Here is a 19,602-nt window from a genome sequence, read left to right on the forward strand (position 1 = left end):
AAGTTTATAGAAATAGCTGTTTTATCATACTACATGCTCTTAAAATTTTTTAGCAATATAAGATTGCAAAGGAAAATGTTCCTTGTTCTTAAAATCCCACCTCCAGATATACCACAATTAGCAGTTTGATCTATGTAACTATTTAAACAAAGGTATTTTGTGAATTTAGAGGCTTGAATTATATTATAATCTCTATAATAATATAATCTCTAGATTGTGTTTCAGTTCTTAGGTTCTTTTAGCCCTTGTGCAGAGAAGAGGGAGGGTGGAGAAAGTCTTTGAAATTAGGTTTGTTCACGACACTTCTAAGTGTGTATCTTGAGGCATTTTTCTGCCCGTTATAAGAGTTGTTTAGGTGTTAGCTTTCTTTGACCCTAAGACCAGGGCCTGCATATACTACACAAGCTATTCAACATAGCAGTCTGCTCAGGAGTCCTGTCCATCTGTGGCTCAGACCTGTGGTTGCTGCACACACCGTTGCCACTTGCTGGCAGTGTAAGTTTCTGTAATGGAAAAGCTGAATTTGAGGAGGCATCAAAAAAAAAAAAAAAAAAAAAAAAACCACACACAAACCCTTGAAGACTACATCTGCACAGTCATTTAAGAATTACTCTGTATTCCATTTATACTTAAAGGGTATTTTATTCCTCTTCAGCACCTAAATTTTCAGTTTTATGTATTTGGCATGTAGATTTTAAATTACAGGTTGAGTGACAAAAAGGGAAAAATTTAAGTAATGATAGATATTAATGAAAGATAAAATATCCATTTTATATAATTTACATGAATTGTTTCTGTACTATTGTAATAATCCAGTATTCTTGTAATCCAGTTTTAAAATACCAAGAATGAACCCTTAACTTATTAATTGATGTTAAGAATGCTTTAATTATAACATGCTTAAGTAATAAACAGTAGATTATAAAGTTCCAATTTTATAATATGTATGATTAGAATAATTATAAAAATCTTTATGCTGCTTCCTGCAGGTGAAATTCCTAAGCAGGCTAAAGTGAAAAAACTGAAGAATCTAAAGACTCTGGATTCTAAACCTGGTATTGACTTTTATTGATTTTTAAATATATATTTGTATGGTACTTGGGTTTTTTTGTTTACCTTCTTTTCTTTGCTCTTAGGAGTTTATACTTCATATAAGCCATATTTAAATAGAGATGAAGAGATCATAAAACAATTACAGAAGGTAATTAGTTGCTCATATTATTAATTTAAATTTCCTTGTTCAGGTATGTAATATCCACTTAGGCAATATGTCCTTTATGTATACTAATGTGAAATAGGATCTTTCCTTTTTTTGGGGGGGGCGGGGAGATGGAGTCTTACTCTGTCACCCAGGTTGGAGTGCAGTGGTGTGATCTCAGCTCACTGTAACCTCCACCTCCCAGGTTCAGGTGATTCTCATGCCTCAGCCTCCTGAGCAGCTGGAATTACAGGAGTGCACCATCATGCCTGGCTAATTTCTGTATTTTTAGTAGAGATAGGGTTTCACCATGTTGGCCAGGCTGGTCTTGAACTCCTGGCCTTAAGTGATATGTCCACCTCGGTCTCCCAAAGTCCTGGGATTACAGGTGTCAGCCACCACACCCTGCCGGGGTATCTTTTTTGACTCAAAGTTTTATGAAAATCAGGAGACTAAGCTAGCAACAGTATGGGCATGAATTTGGGACTGTAGCTATACATGAGTGTCAGTCTTTCTAGAAACTTGGGAGTTATAGTGAAAAAGCCATAGATTCTACCATGATAGCATCTAACAGTAAGGGATTATAATTTTTTAAAAAATGTAAATCATATAATATAGCAAATATAAAATATTGTCTTTATTTTGAACTCACTTTTTTTTTTTTTTTTTTTTTTTTTGAGATGGAGTTTCGCTCTTGTTGCCCAGGCTGGTGTGCAATAGCATGATCTCGGCTCACTGCAACCTCCACCTCCCAGGTTCAAGCAATTCTTCTTTCTCAGCCTCCCAAGTAGCTGGGATTATAGGTGGCCACCACCACGCCTGGCTAATTTTTGTATTTTTTAGTAGAGACAGGGTTTCACTATGATGGCCAGGCTGGTCCTGAACCCCTGACCTCAGGTAATCCACCCGCCTCAGCTTCCCAAAGTGCTGGGATTACAGACGCGAGCCACAGTGCCCAGCTGTGAACTCACATTTTCACAGTATGGGATAAACAGTATTCCCTAAGCTAAGAACTCTTATGTTTTGCTCTGGTAAAGATTATTTTCACAGGATATTGCACAATTAACTTCACATTAAATTACTTCAAGGTGAAGTTCTAGTTTTTTAAATATCAAGTGTAAATGTATATTTACATAGCAGTTGAATATGATAATTATCCATTGTTTTATGTTCCATCACTAGAAAACATTCTCATTATTTCCTCTTTAAGGGTGTACAACAGAAACGTCCTTCTGAGGCGCAAAGTGTTATTCTTCGACGCTATTTTTTGGAACTGACACAAAGTTTCATCATTCCATTAGTAAGTTAATAAAATACATTTTTGCATAATTTAATGATTTGGTGAAGGGTATATAAATGTTTTTCCCACCCTCCAAAACCATATCTTAAGTTGTGTGTTTTGCCAGCCTGGTATATTTGAGTGATTAAAAATAAACCTCTTTGCAAGAGACCTGGATTATTTGTTCTAGTGTTAACTGTTTAGCTTTGGTAAGTCACTCCCTCTGAACCTCAATTTTCTTACCTATGAAATGTGGCTGATTCCACTTTTCCTAAGTACCTTTCAAGACTGTTGTGAATATTAAATGATATACTTTATATGAACTGTTAAGTAGTTACTACATTTTTCATCTTAAAAGAAGATTATCGTAGAGCTTCTGTGATAGTTATCTTGAAAAAAATTTGACATAATGTCTATGAGGCTGTAGCTCCATAATAACAGGGACTGTATCTGTCTTGCTCGTTATTAATTTGCCAGTCTGGCATATGGTAGCACTCAAATGTTTATGGAATCAATGACTAGATGATATGGTTATTCTAAGAAATTCAGAAGGATGTCATATTAAAGTATAGGGAGTACCATGATGTGGTCCTACTCTGGAGACTGCATCATAGAGAAACTTTGCACAGTTATTAATATAAAGTAATATATCTATGAATATTATATAGGGCATCCTGGAGATCTTTGCTGTTATATTTTAGAAAGAAATATTATTTCTTGGTCTATGGATGTCAACTTACTTATTCCATTAAATCTATTTGTTTGAATAAATAAACTTTTCTGTAGTGCTTATGAGCATGGACTAGGCTGGGCACAGTGGCTCAGGCCTGCTACTTTGGGAGGCCAAGGTGAGAGGATTGTTTAAGACCAGGACTTTGAGACTACAGTAGGCTATGATTGCACCACTGCACTCCATCTTGGGCAACAGCAAGACTCTCTTAAAAAAAAAAAAAAAGAGCATGGACTGGGCGTGGTGGCTCACATCTGTAATCCCAGCACTTTGGGAGGCCGAGGCCGGCAGATCACGAGGTCAGGAGATTGAGACCATCCTGGTTAACGTGGTGAAACCCTGTCTCTACTAAAAATACAAAAACTTGGTCGGGCATGGTGGCATGCACCTGTAGTCCCAGCTGCTCTGGAGGCTGAGGCAGGAGAATCACTTGAACCTGGGAGGTGGAGGTTGCAGTGAGCCGAGATCACACCACTGCACTCAGCCTGGGCAAAAGAGTGAGACTCCGTCTCAACAACAACAAAAAAAGCATGGATGAAAGTCAAGTAGACCTCAATTCAAGTCTAAATTGTATTAGCCTTTTGAAGAATCTTCAGTTTCCCAATAATACCTACCACATAGGATCATTCCAAGGATTACAAGAGATCACGCATGTAAAATGTTGAGTGCATTATCTGGCCTATAGTTACTCAGTAAGGTTAGCTATTATCATTAAGACAGGGTGAAACCCTGACTCAACTAAAAATATAAAAATTAGCCAGGCGTGGTGGCGGGTTCCTGAAATTCCAGCTACCTGGGAGGCTGAGGCAGATAATTGCTTAAACTCTGGAGGCAGAGTTTGCAGTGAGCTGAGATTGCACCACTGCACTCCACTGCCATGTGCCACTGGGCAACAGAGCGAGACTGCATCTCTAAAAATAAAAATAAAAATAAAAAAAAGGGCTGGGCACGGTGGCTCACGCCTGTAATCCCAGCACTTTGGGAGGCCAAGGCGGGTGGATCACGAGGTCAGGAGTTTGAGACTAGCCTGACCAACATGGTAAAACCTTGTCTCTACTAAAAATACAAAATTAGCAAGGCGTGGTGGTGCACACCTGTAATCCCAGCTACTTGGGAGACTGAGGCAGGAGAATCGCTTGAACCCGAAGGGGCGGAGGTTGTAGTGAGCCAAGATCACGCCATTGCACTCCAGCCTGGGCAACAGAACAAGATTCTGTCTCAAAAAAGAAAAAAAAAATGTAGTCCCTTGGTTTACCCAAGATTTAGTTGAATTTTATTTGAAATCTGACTTCCCAAGTCAGTCTAAATTTAGCTATATCTGTTGTGGGGAGTGATGGAGTTGTTGCCGTCCATTGAAAGAGCATATGATTACAAACTTAAAAGACCCATTTCTTTTAAGTAGGTCTGTTTAAATATTTTTGAAGACACTCCTTTTATTAACTTTTTTTTTTGGTTTTAGGAAAGGTATGTGGCAAGCTTGATGCCTTTGCAGAAAAGTATTTCCCCATGGAAGGTATGAATATATTCAGATCTATTTGGGTCCTCTAACTGTAATTAACTTCTGTGAACATATCCACTCCTAATTTCTAAATATTATATTTCCTGTTTTCTAGAGTCCACCTCAATTAAGACAGTTTCTTCCAGAAGAATTTATGAAAACACTTGAGAAAACAGGACCTCAGCTAACCTCTAGAATAAAAGGCGATTGGATTGGACTTTACCGGTTAGTCTTTTTTTCCTGTTTTACACCCATGTGTCGTGCTTTATTTAAAAACAAAACAAAAAACTAGACTTAAACTTATTCTTTTTAAAGAATTCTAAAGTTTGACATGGTTCTCTGAATAGGAAAGGTATTGAGGAAAGGAAATAAGTTATAATCAAACTTTACTTTTTTAAAATGTATTTTTATAGGCATTTCCTAAAGTCTCCAAATTTTGATGGCTGGTTTAAGACCCGGAGGAAGGAAATGATCCAAAAATTGGAGGCACTCCATCTAGAAGCTCTTTGTGAAGAGGTTCGAAAACTGTGTGTTTGTGTAATGATTAACAACTGTTGAAAATAAAGATAATTATGCTTAGAGGTTGAAGATTGTACCCTTTATCCACTCTTTATAAACAGTAATAATGACTAACTTTTCTAGATCATGTGCTGTGTGCCAAGGACATTATAGGGGCTTTATATAGATAATCTCTTTTAATCTTTATAATGATTCTTTGAGGTAGGTGTGTTATGAACTACATTATGGGAAACATTTGGCTTAGAAGTTAAATGACTTACCTCAGATCACATCCCTGCTAAGTAGTGGAGCCAACAGTGTGCTGGAGTCCACTTGCATTGGCTCACAAGAGCCAACTGTGCACATCTCTTCTCTGTGCACATCTCTTCTCAGCTCTGCATTCAGTGACCTCAGGTTGGCAGCTTGAAATAGCCTACAGTGGGAGTATTACACCACAGAAATTGGCAAATGCGACAAACCAGAGACCTCTTTTGGAGAACCACTTGTTAAATATTTACCAGCACATTACTGGGTAGAGTAAGGATTCTAATCCAAGAAGCCTAACTCCACATCTTTTGCTGTTACGATGTATTTACCTTTTTTAGTGAGTATTAACACTTTTAAAAATGTGGACTGATTTGTTTTTTATGTTCTGTATTACCAGGCTCTTTTAAATTAAACTACTTACGAAAATAAAAGGGGATAGTCTTACTTTCATTTATATTTAGCTTTAAATGCGAGGCGTGCTAGCCTCAGTGATAACTTTCTGCTCATAAACTCCCAGTGACTGTGGCTTTGAGAAAAGGAATTTGATGAATGCACCTGCAGCACAAGCCCAGGAAGAGCTTATCTGAAAACATGAAGTTTACATCCAGTAGTAAATTCATGTTCAGTTCTCTTGATTTGTTAACAAATGTTCCTTATAAATTAGTCACTACTTAGTGGCAGTGGGGGTTACTATTACAGTTTGAGTTGCAATTTTGTTTTTCTTGCTTGATCTAAAAAAGCCACCTCAGTACATTTTGTTTTGCTTCCAAATATAAGACAATTATTCTGGCTAATGCAGAAAATTAACAGTTATTAGAATATTATGAGAATTATTCTTGCACTTAATGCTATATCTGGGTTAAATACTTTGTTCTCCTTTTCCTTCTTGTCTTTCCTTCACAGTAGCCTTACCTATTGAAATAGAGGTTTGAATATTATTTTGAGAATTTACTGATTTGGGATTTTATTTATTCTAGGACTTACTTCTCTGGATCCAGAAACACACAGAAGTAGAAACAGTAGACCTTGTCTTGAAGCTGAAAAATAAGCTGGTATGTAGCCAAAACAGCCAATGATTAAATTGACTTTTCTGTGAAGATATTTTCCTCTCATGTGAGCTGACAACCCATGATAGTTCACAGAAGTAACTTTTTAAATGAGAGGGCTTGAAATTGGTCAATTGGTGGTAGGTATTGCTGAAAATACTTGGTCACTGAAACAGACCATAATGATGCCATATTATTCTAACGTTATCTACATAGAATCTAATAAGCTCTATCAAAACATTGTTGCTTATATTTCTAGGTATTATTGTGAATTTACATAGAAGCCTTTTACTGAGCTCAATAACGTATTGTTTAAATGGAATGCTCCTTGCTTTTTTAGTTTCTGTAAATTTTGGTCTAAGACTGAAAGTATCCAATTGTTAGACTTTTAAAATGGTTTATTTAGAGAATGTAATGTATTAATACAGATTCTGAGGATAATTTAAATGCTATGAAATGTCCTTATATAGTTGCAGGCTGATCGAGAGCACTTACCTGTGAAACCTGACACTATGGAAAAGTTACGGACACACATAGATGCCATTATCTTAGCATTGCCAGAGGACCTGCAAGGCATACTGCTCAAAACAGGCATGACATGATATTTGCCAAGATTTTCCAGCCAAAAAGGATTATGCATCAGGAAGCATACTGACATTTCAACCAGACGCACAAAGGAGATCTCTCAGTGGCAGCAGAGTGGAGAATTGCCATGAATGCTAGTTAACAGGGTAGAAAGACTGTATTGTATAAACAGAACTTTTTAGTGCATTATTTTTAAAGTGGATATCTGTGGGGGTTCCACTTTAATACTGAAACACCGAAAGACATTTCTATATTTTTAATCATGTTCTAAAGTGCTCTTATGAGAGACTTGTGGGCCATCAGTATTAGTGATTTCATACTGCAGTGCTGGCATTGCAGATATTTTTTTAAATTGGTGCTGCTTTGCCCAATCATGTTAAAACTCAGGGGGATATAAAAATAACATTCACACTGGCTATCTTCTTAAGAACAGAAAGACTGAACTGTCCTATGGTTAGAAGGAATTGATGCTTATGTAGTGCCTTCTGTTGTCCTACATGTTTCACAGTTCAGCTGCTAGTCTTGAAGCTTTTCCTTAGCTTCATTATGAGATGTAATTTTATAAGGTATTCTGTTGAGTGATCATTGTTTAAAAAAAATGTTTCTTGCTACCCATTGTGTTTATTAATATACATGATGGATTTTTTTCAGTTGTCATATAGATTTTCATTATTTTCTCTTCCATTTTCAAAATTTAATCTTACCAGTTTCTCCAAAGACAAGGAGGCATCTAGTATTAATTATGGAAGAGTTTATTTTCTCTTACCTTTATTAATTCGAACAGTAGGCCAGGTGCAGTGGCTCACACCTGTAATCCTAGCACTTTCGGAGGCCAAGGCGGACAGGTCACCTTAGGTCAGGAGTTCGAGACCAGCCTGGCCAACGTGGTGAAACCCCATCTCTACTAAAAATACAAAAATTAGCCAGGCATGGTGGCACACACCTGTAATACCAGCTACTTGGGAGGTTGAGATGCGAGAATCACTTGAACCTGGGAGGCGGAGGCTGCAGTGAGCTGAGATTACACCACTGGACTCCAGCTTGGGTGATGTAGTGAGACTTTGTCTCAACAAAAATAAAAAATTAAATAATAAATACTAATTTAAATATTATTAAATGTTTAAGCTAATGAACTTGGATGCTTTTCAAAGACATTTTAATTATAAATCTCATAATCAGCTATTTTTTTAAACTGAACTATTCTTATTTCAAAGGCATTCATGAGTTTTTTATGTGATACTTATTTGAGTGATGATAAGATTGATGTCAGGCATTATTTGTTTGGTAGTGTTTTATTTTTCCCAACATTAATGTTTCTCAGAACGCTTTTCCTACTGTTGTTTGACATGGAAACTTTTGCATGAGTCACTGTTATGGTTAGCTTTTGTTGTTGTTGTTTTTGTTTCTGTTTTGTTTAAACAATACTGCCTTGCCAAAAATAGAAGAATGTGATTTGGTAGAGTAAGGTTGTTTGGTTTGTGTTTGAATAAGAGTATCCTGCAGAAGCCACTTTTTTTTTTTTTTTGAGACGGAGTTTCACTCGTTGCCCAGGCCGGAGTGCAATGGTGTGATCTTGGCTCACTGCATCCTACACCTGCCAGGTTCAAGCGATTCTCCTGCCTCAGCCTCCCAAGTAGCTGGGATTACAGGCATGCGCCACCACGCCTGGCTGATTTTGTATTTTTAGTAGAGACGGGGTTTCTGCTTGTTGGTCAGGCTGGTCTCAAACTCCCAACCTCAAGTGATCCGCCTGCCTTGGCCTCCTAAAGTGTTGGGATTACAGGCGTGAGCCATGACGCCCGGCCAGAAGCCACTAATTATAATAGGCACACATGACACAGCATATGGTTAATAGCTGTGTCTTGAATTATCCTCTAAATAACCAAATTTAGTTGTATGTATTTGTAAAGGATATGGCTTCAGAAGCTATCTTTTGTTCTCTTGCCATAACTTTTAAGGGCATTCCTGACCCAAGAAAGATTCCTTGCATTTGTAACTGTGGTCTGATACCCAAATGTGCCCTGTTCTTATGGATACAGTCTCTTGAAGCATACCTCAAAGTCATAGAGAGAATATGGCATTCAAGAAATCATTTGCCTTGGATCATATGAGTTATTTTGTGAAACAACAGCTGACTTTTCAGAAAAGGGGCAACTACTTTTATATGCTAAAAGTATTTCATAACTTTCTGGGAAACCTTATTTAGGTATAAATGGTTATCTTATTATTTTTCAAAAAGGTATATTTTAATAATCGTACAATTTATATACAGTTTGTGACCAGAATTTGCAAGTTGTTGGTGTCATATCAAGGATCTTTTAAATTATACCACTACAGGATGTATCATTTCAAGTTTATTTTGCACAGCTAAACAGTAGCAAAAGATGCCAATTAGCATGATAATGGTGTCTTCATTTTTACTGTATTTAACTGAAACCTAACACATGTTGAAAACCGTATCATACCTAGTTTATCTCTTAATTTCAAACTATGTACTTGTAAAAATGATGTAAATTTGCATTGGGAACCTGAGAAAGACTGACTGATAATTTTTGGTTTGTGATTTTCAGATTTGTCTTTTTTTTTTTTTTAAAGAAGACTTTGTTACTGTGTAAACCCTGACGTTAAATGTTTTATCTCTACCAGCATCAGGAGGAATCACTGCTTTAAGGGTCTTATGTAATGCCTAGTGCCTTCTATTTACAGTGAAAAAGAGGTTTTTATGAAGGCATTTATGGTCATTACCAAAAACTAAATTAAAGGCCTTGGATTTCAAAGCACTTGGATATTTTGTGTTATTTCTGAGTGGGGTTGGACTACTTGGAGAAAATGCATAGTTAGTGAAACTTGAGCATTATGAGATTCCTTTTGTTTCCTGCCAGATTGTTTTTTTAAGGACTTCAAATGAAAACCCTGTGTACTTCACTATCAACAGGTGAACAGTTCTGTTTAGACAGATCAGTTAAGTGGCTGCATATCTTTCCTAGCAGTGCACTGATTTTATGAAATATTCTGGTAAAAATATTGGCCGTATGTATTGGCTCATACCTATAATATTAGCACTTCAGGAGGCTGAGGCAGGAGGGTCGTTTAAGCTCAGGAGTTCAAGATCTGCCTAGGCAACAAAGTGAGACCCCGTCTCTACAAAAAAATAAAAAAATTAGCAGAGCATGGTGGCACACGCCTGCAGTCCCAGCTACTCAGGTGGCTCAGGTGGGTGAGGGGGGGATGGCCTGAGTCTAGGAGGTAGAGGTTGTGGTGAGCCATAATCACACCATTGCACTCCAGCCTGGGTGACAGAGCAAGACCTCTCTCAAAAAAATATTTTAGTTGCTAGATTCTCCTTCATTTGCTACTTTTTTAAAACCCAAATCTCCAATTATTTTTACTTCTTCCTCTTATTTTTTAAAAGTAGCAACTACATTATATTATTCTTTTTTTTTTTTTCTTGAGACAGAGTTTCACACTGTCACCCAGGCTGGAGTGCAGTGGTATGATCTCTGCGCACTGCAACCTCCACCTCCCAGGTTGAAGCCATCCTCCTGCCTCGGCCTCTCAAGTAGCTGGGATTACAGGTATGTGCCACCACACCTGGCTAATTTTTGTATTTTTAGTAGAGACAGGGTTTCACCATGTTGGCCAGGCTGGTCTTGAACTTCTGACCTCAAGTGATCTGTCTTGGCCTGCCAAAATCCTGGGATTACATGCATGAGCGACTGCACCTGAGACCCCATCTCTAAAAAAAGTTTTTTAAAAGTAGTCAGACATGGTGGTACATGCCTGTGGTCAAAGCTACTCGGGAGGCTAAGGTGGGAGGATAGTGTGTGCCCAGGAGTTGGAGGCTGCAGTGAGCTGTTATCATGCCATTTCACTCAGCCTGAACAGCAGAGTGAGACCCTGTCTATAAAAGAAAAAATATTTTTAAAAAATTTTAAAAGATTTTGTTGTTCAATAATCATGCCTCATTCCATTTTACTAGCTTTACCACTAGATTTGCAATCTTCTGTTTATTTTTGCCTCCCCATTCTTGTCATCATTATACTATTTTTGTCTTAACCATTAGAAAGCCGGACTTCATAGATCCTACATGTTTTTGCCTGTCCCTCACATTTTTCCATGTCAGCCAGTCTGAATACATTATGGTATAAATTGCTTCTACATTGACTGAAATACTTTTGGAAAATAGTAACTTTATATTCCAGAGTTATACTTCTTATTAAGTGAATGATTTTTTTTTTGAGAGTGAGTCTTGTTCTGTCACCCAGGCTGGAGTGCAATGGCGCCATCTCGGCTCACTGCAACCCCCACCTCCGAGGTTCAAGCTATTCTCCTGCCTGAGCCTCCCGAGTAGCTGGGATTACAGGCATGCATCACCACACCCAGCTAATTTTTGTACTTTTAGTCGAGACAGGGTTTCACCATGTTGGTCAGGTTGGTCTCAAACTCCTGACCTCAGGTGATCCACCCGCCTCAGCCTCCCAAAGTGCTGGGATTACAGGTGTGAGCCACTGCGCCCAGCCTTAAGTGAATGAATTTTTATCCTTCAGTAGGAAACTTGAAATGATTGCATTCATTTAATGAAATGGGTAAATATTTTTATAATCAGAGGCTCTAGTGGTAGAACTCAACAAATCAGTTTTTTTGTTTGTTTATTTGTTGTTGTTTTGTAGAGATGAGTTCTCGCTATGTTGCTCAGGCTGGTCTGAAACTCCTTGGGCTCAAGCAATCCTCCTGCCTCCACCTCCCAAAGTACTGGGATTACAGGCGTTAGCCACCTTACACAGCCACAAATCATACTTTTTAAAAACAGCTTTATTGAGGTACAATAGACATACAATAAGCTGAACATATTTAAATTGTATAATTTGATAAGTTTTCACATTTGAATACACCCATAAAACCATCATCACAGCCAAGATAGTGAACATTTTCATCACCCCCAAAATTTCCTTATGCCCATTTGCACTCCTTTCTGTCTCCCCCAAACAACCATTATAGATGTTTTCTGTTGCTATAGTTTGTATTTTCTAGAGTTTTATGTAAGTGGAATCATACAGTATATATACTCTTTCTGTTTTTTGGTGGGGAGGAGGTCTGACTTCTTTCACTCAGCGTGATGATTTTGAGATTCATTCATGTTGTTGCCTGTATCAGCAAGTCATTTCTTTTTATTGGTAAGTAGTATTGTGTTATAGGGGTATAACACATTTTTTACCCACTTACCTGTTGATAGACATTTGGATTGTTTCTAGTTTTTGGCTATTACAGATAAAGCTGCTGTGAACTCATGTACTAGTCCTTGGATGGACATATATTTCCTTTTTTCTTATGTAAATACCTAGGAGTGGTATGAGGGGGATGTCTTGGTCATATGGTAGGTGAATGTTTAACTTTTTTAAGAGATTGCCAAACTGTCCCAAAGTGGTTGTACTATTTTATTTCTAGGAGTATTGTATGAAAGTTCCACGTCCCAACTAACATTTGGTATGGTCAGCCTTTTTAATGTCAGCCATTCTAATAGGTTTGTATTGGTACCTTATTGAGATGTTAATTTACATTTTGCTAATGACCTTTGATGCTGAGCATGTTTTCATGTGCTTATTAGCCTTCTCTGTATCTTCTTGGTAAAGTGCTCCAAGCTTTTGCTTATTATGTAATTTCCTGTGGTTGTGCCTTGAGAGTTCTCTATAATGTTCTTTTTGTTTGTTTTTGTTTTGGTTTGGTTTGGTTTTTGAGATAGAGTCTCACTCTGTTGCCCAGGCTGGAATACAGTGGCACGATCTTGGCTCACTGCAACCTCCACCTCCAGGTTCAAGTGATTCCCCTGCCTCAGCCTCCTGAGTAGCTAGGATTACAGACACCCACCACCATGCCTGGCTAATTTTTGTATTTTTAGTAGAGATGGGGTTTCGCCATGTTGACCAGGCTGGTCTTGGACTCTTGACCTTAAGTGATCCACCCACCTTGGCCTCCCAAAGTGCTGGGATTACAGGTGTGAGCCACTGAGCCCAGCCAGAGTTCTCCATATGTTCTTGATACAAGTTCTTTTTCAGATACATGCTTGGCAAAGATCCCCCCACCCCTAGTTTATGACTTTTTTTTCATTTTTAAAAGTGTCTTTTGAAAAGCAGTTTTTAATTTTGATTTAGTTCAACTTACGAATTTGTTCTTTTAAGTGTTGTGTTCTTACCCAAGGTCACAAAGACCTATGTTTTTTTCTATTATTTTTATTTTTATTTTTTTGAGATGGACTCTTGCTCTGTCATCCAGGCTGGAGTGCAGCGGTGCAATCTCAGCTCACTGCAACCTCTGCCTCCCGGGTTCAAGCAATTCTCCTGCCTCAGCCTCCCCAGTAGCTGGGATTACAGGCGTGTACCACCGCACCTGGCTAATTTTTGTATTTTTAGAAGAGATGGGGTTTTACCATACTGGTCAGGCTGGTCTCCAACTCCTGACCTCACGTGATCCGCCTGCCTCAGCCCCTCAAAGTGCTGGGATTACAGGTGTTAGCCAACATGCTCAGCCTCTGCTAGCAGTTTTACAGTTCTAGGTTTTGCATTTAGGTTTATAAACCATTTGGAATTAGTTTTAGTGTGTATGTGAAGTATGAATTTAAGGGTTTCTTTTTTTTGTTTTTTGCATATGAATATTAATTGTCCCAGCACCATTTGTTGAAAGGTGATTATTATTGCCAAAAATCAGTTGCATTGGCTTTGTTGTACCTTTGTCAAAATTCAGTTGTCCATATATATATGTGTGGGTTTATTTTTATTTTTACGCTTCCTATTCTGTGCCACTATTCTGTATATGTCTGTCTTTATGCCAATACCACATTGCTTGATTACTGTAGCTTTATTGTTGAAACCGGTGGTGTCAGCCCTCCAGTTTGTGTCCTTTTTAAAGGCTGTTTTGCTTACTTAATTACTTCACATTTCCATACGAATTCTAGAATCAGCTTATGAATTTCTACACAAATTCCTGCTGGGATTTTGATTGGGATTGCATTGAATTTATGGATCAATTTGAGGGAGAATTGAATAATTTCAAGTCTTCTGAATCATGAACAAAGTATATGTATGTTTGTTTTCCATTTATGTATATTTTAATTTCAGCAATATTTTGTAATTATCAACACAAGTCTATCATATCTTCTGTCAGATTTATCTCTAAGCCTATCATATTTTTGATGTTGCAAATGATATTTTTAAAAAATTTAAATTTACAATTTTTCAAAAATTTGTTCAAAATACTAGTACTGTACATATATGTATATTGATCTTGTATCCTATAATCTTGCTATACTCATTTATTCTAGTAGCCTTTTTTGAAGATTCCATCAGATTTTTTACATAGAAGACTATGCCATCTGTGAATAAAGACTGTTTTACTTCTTTCCAATCTGGGTGACCTTTATTTATTTTTCTTTGATTACACTGGCTAGAATCCCCAATGCAATGTTGAATAGCATTGGTAAGAGCAGACATACTCATTTTTAAACATTTTTCTTTTTTAAAACTTTTTTTTTTTTTTTTTTTTTTGAGAGGGGTTTCTGCTATGTTGCTCTCAAACTCCTGGGCTCAAATGATCCTCCTGCCTCAGCCTCCTGAGTAGTTGGGATTACAGACATGTACCACTTTGTCCAGCTCTTTCTGATCTTCAAAGAAAAGCATTCAATTTTTCTTTTCTTTTCTTTTTTTTTTTTTGAGATGGAGTCCTGCTCTGTCACCCAGGCTGGAGTGCAGTGGCACGATCTCGGCTCACTGCAGCCTCTATCTCCCAGGTTCAAAGTGATTCTCCTGTCTTAGCCTCCCGAGTAGCTGGGACTACAGGTGCCCGCCACTGTGCCCAGCTAATTTTTGTATTTTTAGTTGACACGGGGTTTTACCATCTTGGCCAGGCTGGTCTCAAACTCCTGATCTGGTGATTCACCCGCCTCAGCCTCCCAAAGTGCTGGAATTACAGGCGTGAGCCACTGCACCTGGCCTCAATTTTTCATCACTAATTATGATACTAGCTGTAGGTTTTTTATAGATGTTCTTTTTTTTTTTTTTTTGAGACAGAGTCTTGCTCTGTTGCCCAGGCTGGAGTCCCATGGCATGATCTTGGCTCACTGCAATCTCCGCCTCCCAGGTTCAAGCAATTCTCCTGCCTCAGCCTCCTGAGTAGCTGGGACTACAGGCCCACCACCATGCCCAGCTAATTTTTGTGTTTTAGTAGAGATGGGGTTCCACCATGTTTGCTAAGATGGTCTCCAACATCTGACCTCATGATCCACCTGCCTTGGCTTCCAAAGTGCTGGGATTACAGGTGTGAGCCACTGCACCCACCAAAAATAACGATGGCTAGACGCCATGAAGTAGGTGGCAATGCCTTAACCGTATACATGTTGTCAGGCCTGAGGGCCTCTTCCATCCTTGCCAAGGGAAGTGCTAACCCCCCTCTCCTTTCATACAACACGTAGATGTTCTTTATCAAGTTGATGAAGTCCCCTTCTGTTTCTAGTTTGCCTGAGAGGTGTTTTATTTATTTATGTATTTTTTGAGGCAGAGTCTCGCTCTGTTGCCCAGGCTGGAGTGCAGTGGCGCGATCTTAGCTCACTGCAACCTCCACCTACCGGGTTCACACCATTCTCCTGCCTCAGCCTCCTGAGGTGCTGAGACTACAGGCGCCTGCCACCACACTGGGCTAATTTTTTGTATTTTTAGTAGAGACAGGGTTTCACCGTGTTAGCCAGGATGGCCCCGATCTCCTGACACCGTGATCCACCCGCTTTGGCCTCCCAAAGTGCTGGGATTACAGGCATGAGCCACCGTGCCCGGCCTGCCTGAGAGTTTTTATCAATAACGGGCTACATATAAACTATTTAACAAATGTATTTGTTAAATCTATTTAACAAGTGTATATATTAATATACATTTAACAAATATATTTGACAAACACATTTGTTGGCTGGGTGGAGTGGCTTACACCTGTAATCCCAGCACTTTGAGATGCTGAGGCAAGCAGATCACTTGAGCCCAGGAGTTTGAGACTAGCCTGGGCAACATGGTGAAACCCTGTCTCTACTAAAAATACAAAATTAGCCTGGCGTGGTGGTGCACGCCTGTAGTCCCAGCTACTCAGGAGGCTGAGGCAGGAGAATTGCTTGAACCCGGGAGGCAGAGGTTGCGGTGAGCTGAGATCACGCCATTACACTCCAGCCTGGGCAACAAGAGTGAAACTCTGTCTCAAAAAAACAAAAACAAAAACAAACTAAAATTAAGCAGGGTATGGTGGTTCATGCTTGTAGTCCCTGCTACTTGGGAGACTGAGATGGGAGGATTGATGGAGCCTGGGAGGTTGAGGCTGCAGTGAGCCATCATCGTACCGTGCACTTAAGCCTGGGCAACAGAGTGAGACCCTGTTTCAAAAAACAAACAAAAGAAAACTTATTGTAAAACAAATGCTTTTGTACCTGCATCTATTGAAATGACTGTATAGCCTTTTTAATTTGTAAATATGATTCATTTATGTTAAACCAACTCTATTCCTGTTATTAAAATCATTTATCAAATCAATAGAATTTCTTTAAGATTCAGAGAGGATATGTGCAGGTTTGTTACATGGATATATTGTGTGATGCTGAGATTTGGGCTTCTAATGATCCCGTCCCTGAAGTAGTGGACATAGTACCTTACAAGTAGTTTTTTAGCTGTTGCCTCCCTCCCTTCCTCCTCACTTTTGGAATCCCCAGTGTTTATTGTTCCCATCTTTGTGTCTGTGTGTACCCAGTGTTTAGTTCCCACTTACAGGTGAGAACCTGTAGCATTTGGTTTTCTGTTTCTGCATTAATTTGCTTAGGATAATAGCCTCCAGCTGCAACCACCTTGTTGCAAAGGACTCGATTTTGTTCTTTTTTTATGGGTATATAGTATTCCTTGGTGTATATGTACCACATTTATTTATTTATTTATTTATTTATTTATTTATTTATTTATTTATTTTTGAGGCAGAGTCTCACTCTGTTGCCCAGGCTAGAGTGTGGTGGCACGATTTCGGCTTACTGCAGCCTTGACCTCCCAGGCTCAAGGGGTCCCCCCACCTCAGCCTTCCTGGTAGCTGGGACCACAGGTGTGTGGCCCTACACTTGGCTAATTTTTTAAAAATAATTTTTGTAGAGATGAGGTTTCACAGTGTTGCCCAGGCTGGTCTCAAACTCCTGGGCTCAAGTGATCCTCCCACCTTGGCCTCCCATAGTGCTGGAATTACAGGTGTGAGCCACCAAGCCTGGCCCTATCCGCTCTTGATGGGCACCTGGGTAGATTCCATGTCTTTGCTATTGTGAATAGTGCTGCAATAAAGACATGAGTGCAGGTGTTTTTTTTGGTAGAATGATTTATTTTCCTTTGGGTATATACCCTGTAATGGGATTGCTAGGTCAAATGATAGTTCTATTTTTACTTTGAGAAATCTCCAAACTGCTTTCCACAGGGACTGAACTAATCTGCATTCCTATCAATGGCATATAAGCATTCCCTTTTTCTCCACAACCTTGCCAACATCTGTTATTTTTTGACTTTTTAATAACAGCCATTCTGACTGGTGTGAGATGGTATCTCATTGTGGTTTTGATTCACATCTCTAGAATTTTTTATTAGACAGGGTCTTGCTTTGTCACTCAGGCTGGAGTGCAGTGGTTTGATCATAGCTCACTGCATCCTTGACCTCCTGGGCTTAAGCAACCCTCTAGCCTTAGCCTCCAAGTAACTGGGACTACAGGCTTGTGTCACTACACCTGGCTAATTTTTAAATTTTTTGTAGAGATGAGGTTTCACTGTGTTACCCAGGCTGGTCTCAAACTCCTGAGCTCAAATGATCTTCCTGCTTCAGCCTCCCAAAGTGCAAGGATCACAGACACGAGTCACTGTGCCTGGCCTAGAATTTTTTTTATGATCTTTGCTAAAATTTTTTTGAATTTTTGCATCTATGTTCATGAGACATATTGGTTTGTCATTTTTTTGGTAATGTCTTTGTCTGCTTTCGGTATCAGGCTTCATAGAATGAGTTGGAAGTTTGTGTCAAATTGGTATTATATCTTCCTTAAAGGTCTGGTAGAATCTACCAGTTAAGCTATTTGGACCTAGAATTTTCTGTGGGATGGTATTTAACTACATTTTTGGTTTTTAAAATAGATACAAGGCTATTAAGGTAGTCTGTTTCTTCTCCTCTTCCTCCTCTTCCTCCTTTATTCTTTCTCCTTCTCTTTCTTCTTCTTTCTCCTTCTCTTTCTTCTTCTTTCTCCTCCTCCTACTCTTCTCTTCCTTCTCTTCCTCCTCCTCTTCTTCTCCTCCTCCTCCTCTTCCCCCCCTCCTCCTTCTTCTTTTCTTCTTCTTCTTCCTTCTTTTTTCTTTGAGACAAGGTCTCACTTTGTAGCCCAAGCTACTACAGTGGTGCACTCATGTCTCACTGCAGCCTCTCTCTGCTGGGCTCAAGTGATCCTGCCACATCAGCCTCCTGAGTAGCTGGGAGTACAGCCGTACACCACCACACCTGGCTAATTTTTTGTATTTTTCTGTAGAGATGAGGTTTTGCCATGTTGCCCAGGCTGCTTTCTAACTACTGGGCTCAAGCGATCCTCCTGCCTTGGCCTCTCAAAGTGCAAGGATTACAGGCATGAGCAGCACACCTGGCCTGTCTGTTTCTTCAAGTGAGCTTTGGTAGTTTGTCTTTGGAGAAATTTGTCCATTTCATCTAAGCTGTCAAATTTATGGACATGAAATTACTCCCTCATTATCCTTTTAATATCTGGAGACCCTGTGGTGATGTAACCTCTCATTCCTGATATTAGAGGCTTATCAGTTTTACTGATCTCAATCATGTTTTGGTTGTATTTATTGATTTTCTGTATTTTTTTTTTTTTTTTCTTGAGACGGAGTCTCGCTCCATCATCCAGACTGGAGTGCAGTAGCATGATCTTGGCTCACTGCAACCTCCGTCTCCCGGGTTCAAGCGATTCTCCTGCCTCAGCCTCCTGGGTTGCTGGGATTACAGGAGCACGCCACCACGCCCAGCTTTTATGTTTTTAGTAAAGATGAGGTTTCACCATGTTGGCCAGGCTAGTCTCAAACTCCTGACCTCAAATGATCCACCCGCCTCAGTCTCCCAAGGTGCTGGCTCATGCCTGGCCTATATTTTTCTTTCAATTTCATAGACTTCTGCTTTTGTCTTTTGTTTACTTTGGTTTTAATTTTGTCTCTCTTTTTTTAGTTACTCAAGGCAGAAGTTGAAGTTGTTGACGTGAGACCATTCTTCTTTTCTAAGCTTTTAGTGCTATAAACTTCCCCCTATGTACTGCTTTAATGTCATCACACAAATTCTAATATGTTCTATATTTTTTTTCGTTCAGTTCAGAGTACCTTATAATTTTTTTTCCATGTGTACATATTGTTCAGCTCCTACTTATAAGTGAGATCATTAGTATTAACTTTCTGTTTGAGTTATTTCATTTAAGATAATGACTTC

General features: G+C 39.0%; 1 protein-coding gene and 1 non-coding gene across 7 annotated transcripts in view; one reads left to right on the top strand and one right to left on the bottom strand.

Moving 5' to 3' along the window:
- Nucleotides 1–19,602, top strand: part of DENND6A (DENN domain containing 6A) — an 83,454-nt gene that overhangs the window by 59,538 nt on the left and 4,314 nt on the right. For 3 of the 6 annotated variants that reach the window (XM_009200492.4, XM_009200496.4, XM_009200497.4), the window contains 8 exons: nt 990–1,055; nt 1,137–1,201; nt 2,409–2,498; nt 4,667–4,720; nt 4,821–4,930; nt 5,119–5,221; nt 6,448–6,522; nt 6,987–7,751. In XM_009200492.4, coding sequence (XP_009198756.1) covers nt 990–1,055; nt 1,137–1,201; nt 2,409–2,498; nt 4,667–4,720; nt 4,821–4,930; nt 5,119–5,221; nt 6,448–6,522; nt 6,987–7,118 — 695 coding nt within the window. In that variant the 3' untranslated portion in view covers nt 7,119–7,751. Of the gene's footprint in view, nt 1–989; nt 1,056–1,136; nt 1,202–2,408; nt 2,499–4,666; nt 4,721–4,820; nt 4,931–5,118; nt 5,222–6,447; nt 6,523–6,986; nt 9,882–19,602 lie in introns of those variants that run through there. The other 3 variants (XM_003894256.4, XM_017955362.3, XM_009200493.4) reach the window with 3 other exon arrangements.
- Nucleotides 15,432–15,558, bottom strand: LOC116274022. The gene has a single exon (XR_004182505.1). It is a non-coding gene; the product is annotated as a U6atac minor spliceosomal RNA (small nuclear RNA).

This window comes from Papio anubis, chromosome 2, assembly GCF_008728515.1.
Source record: "Papio anubis isolate 15944 chromosome 2, Panubis1.0, whole genome shotgun sequence".
Lineage (NCBI taxonomy): Eukaryota > Metazoa > Chordata > Mammalia > Primates > Cercopithecidae > Papio > Papio anubis.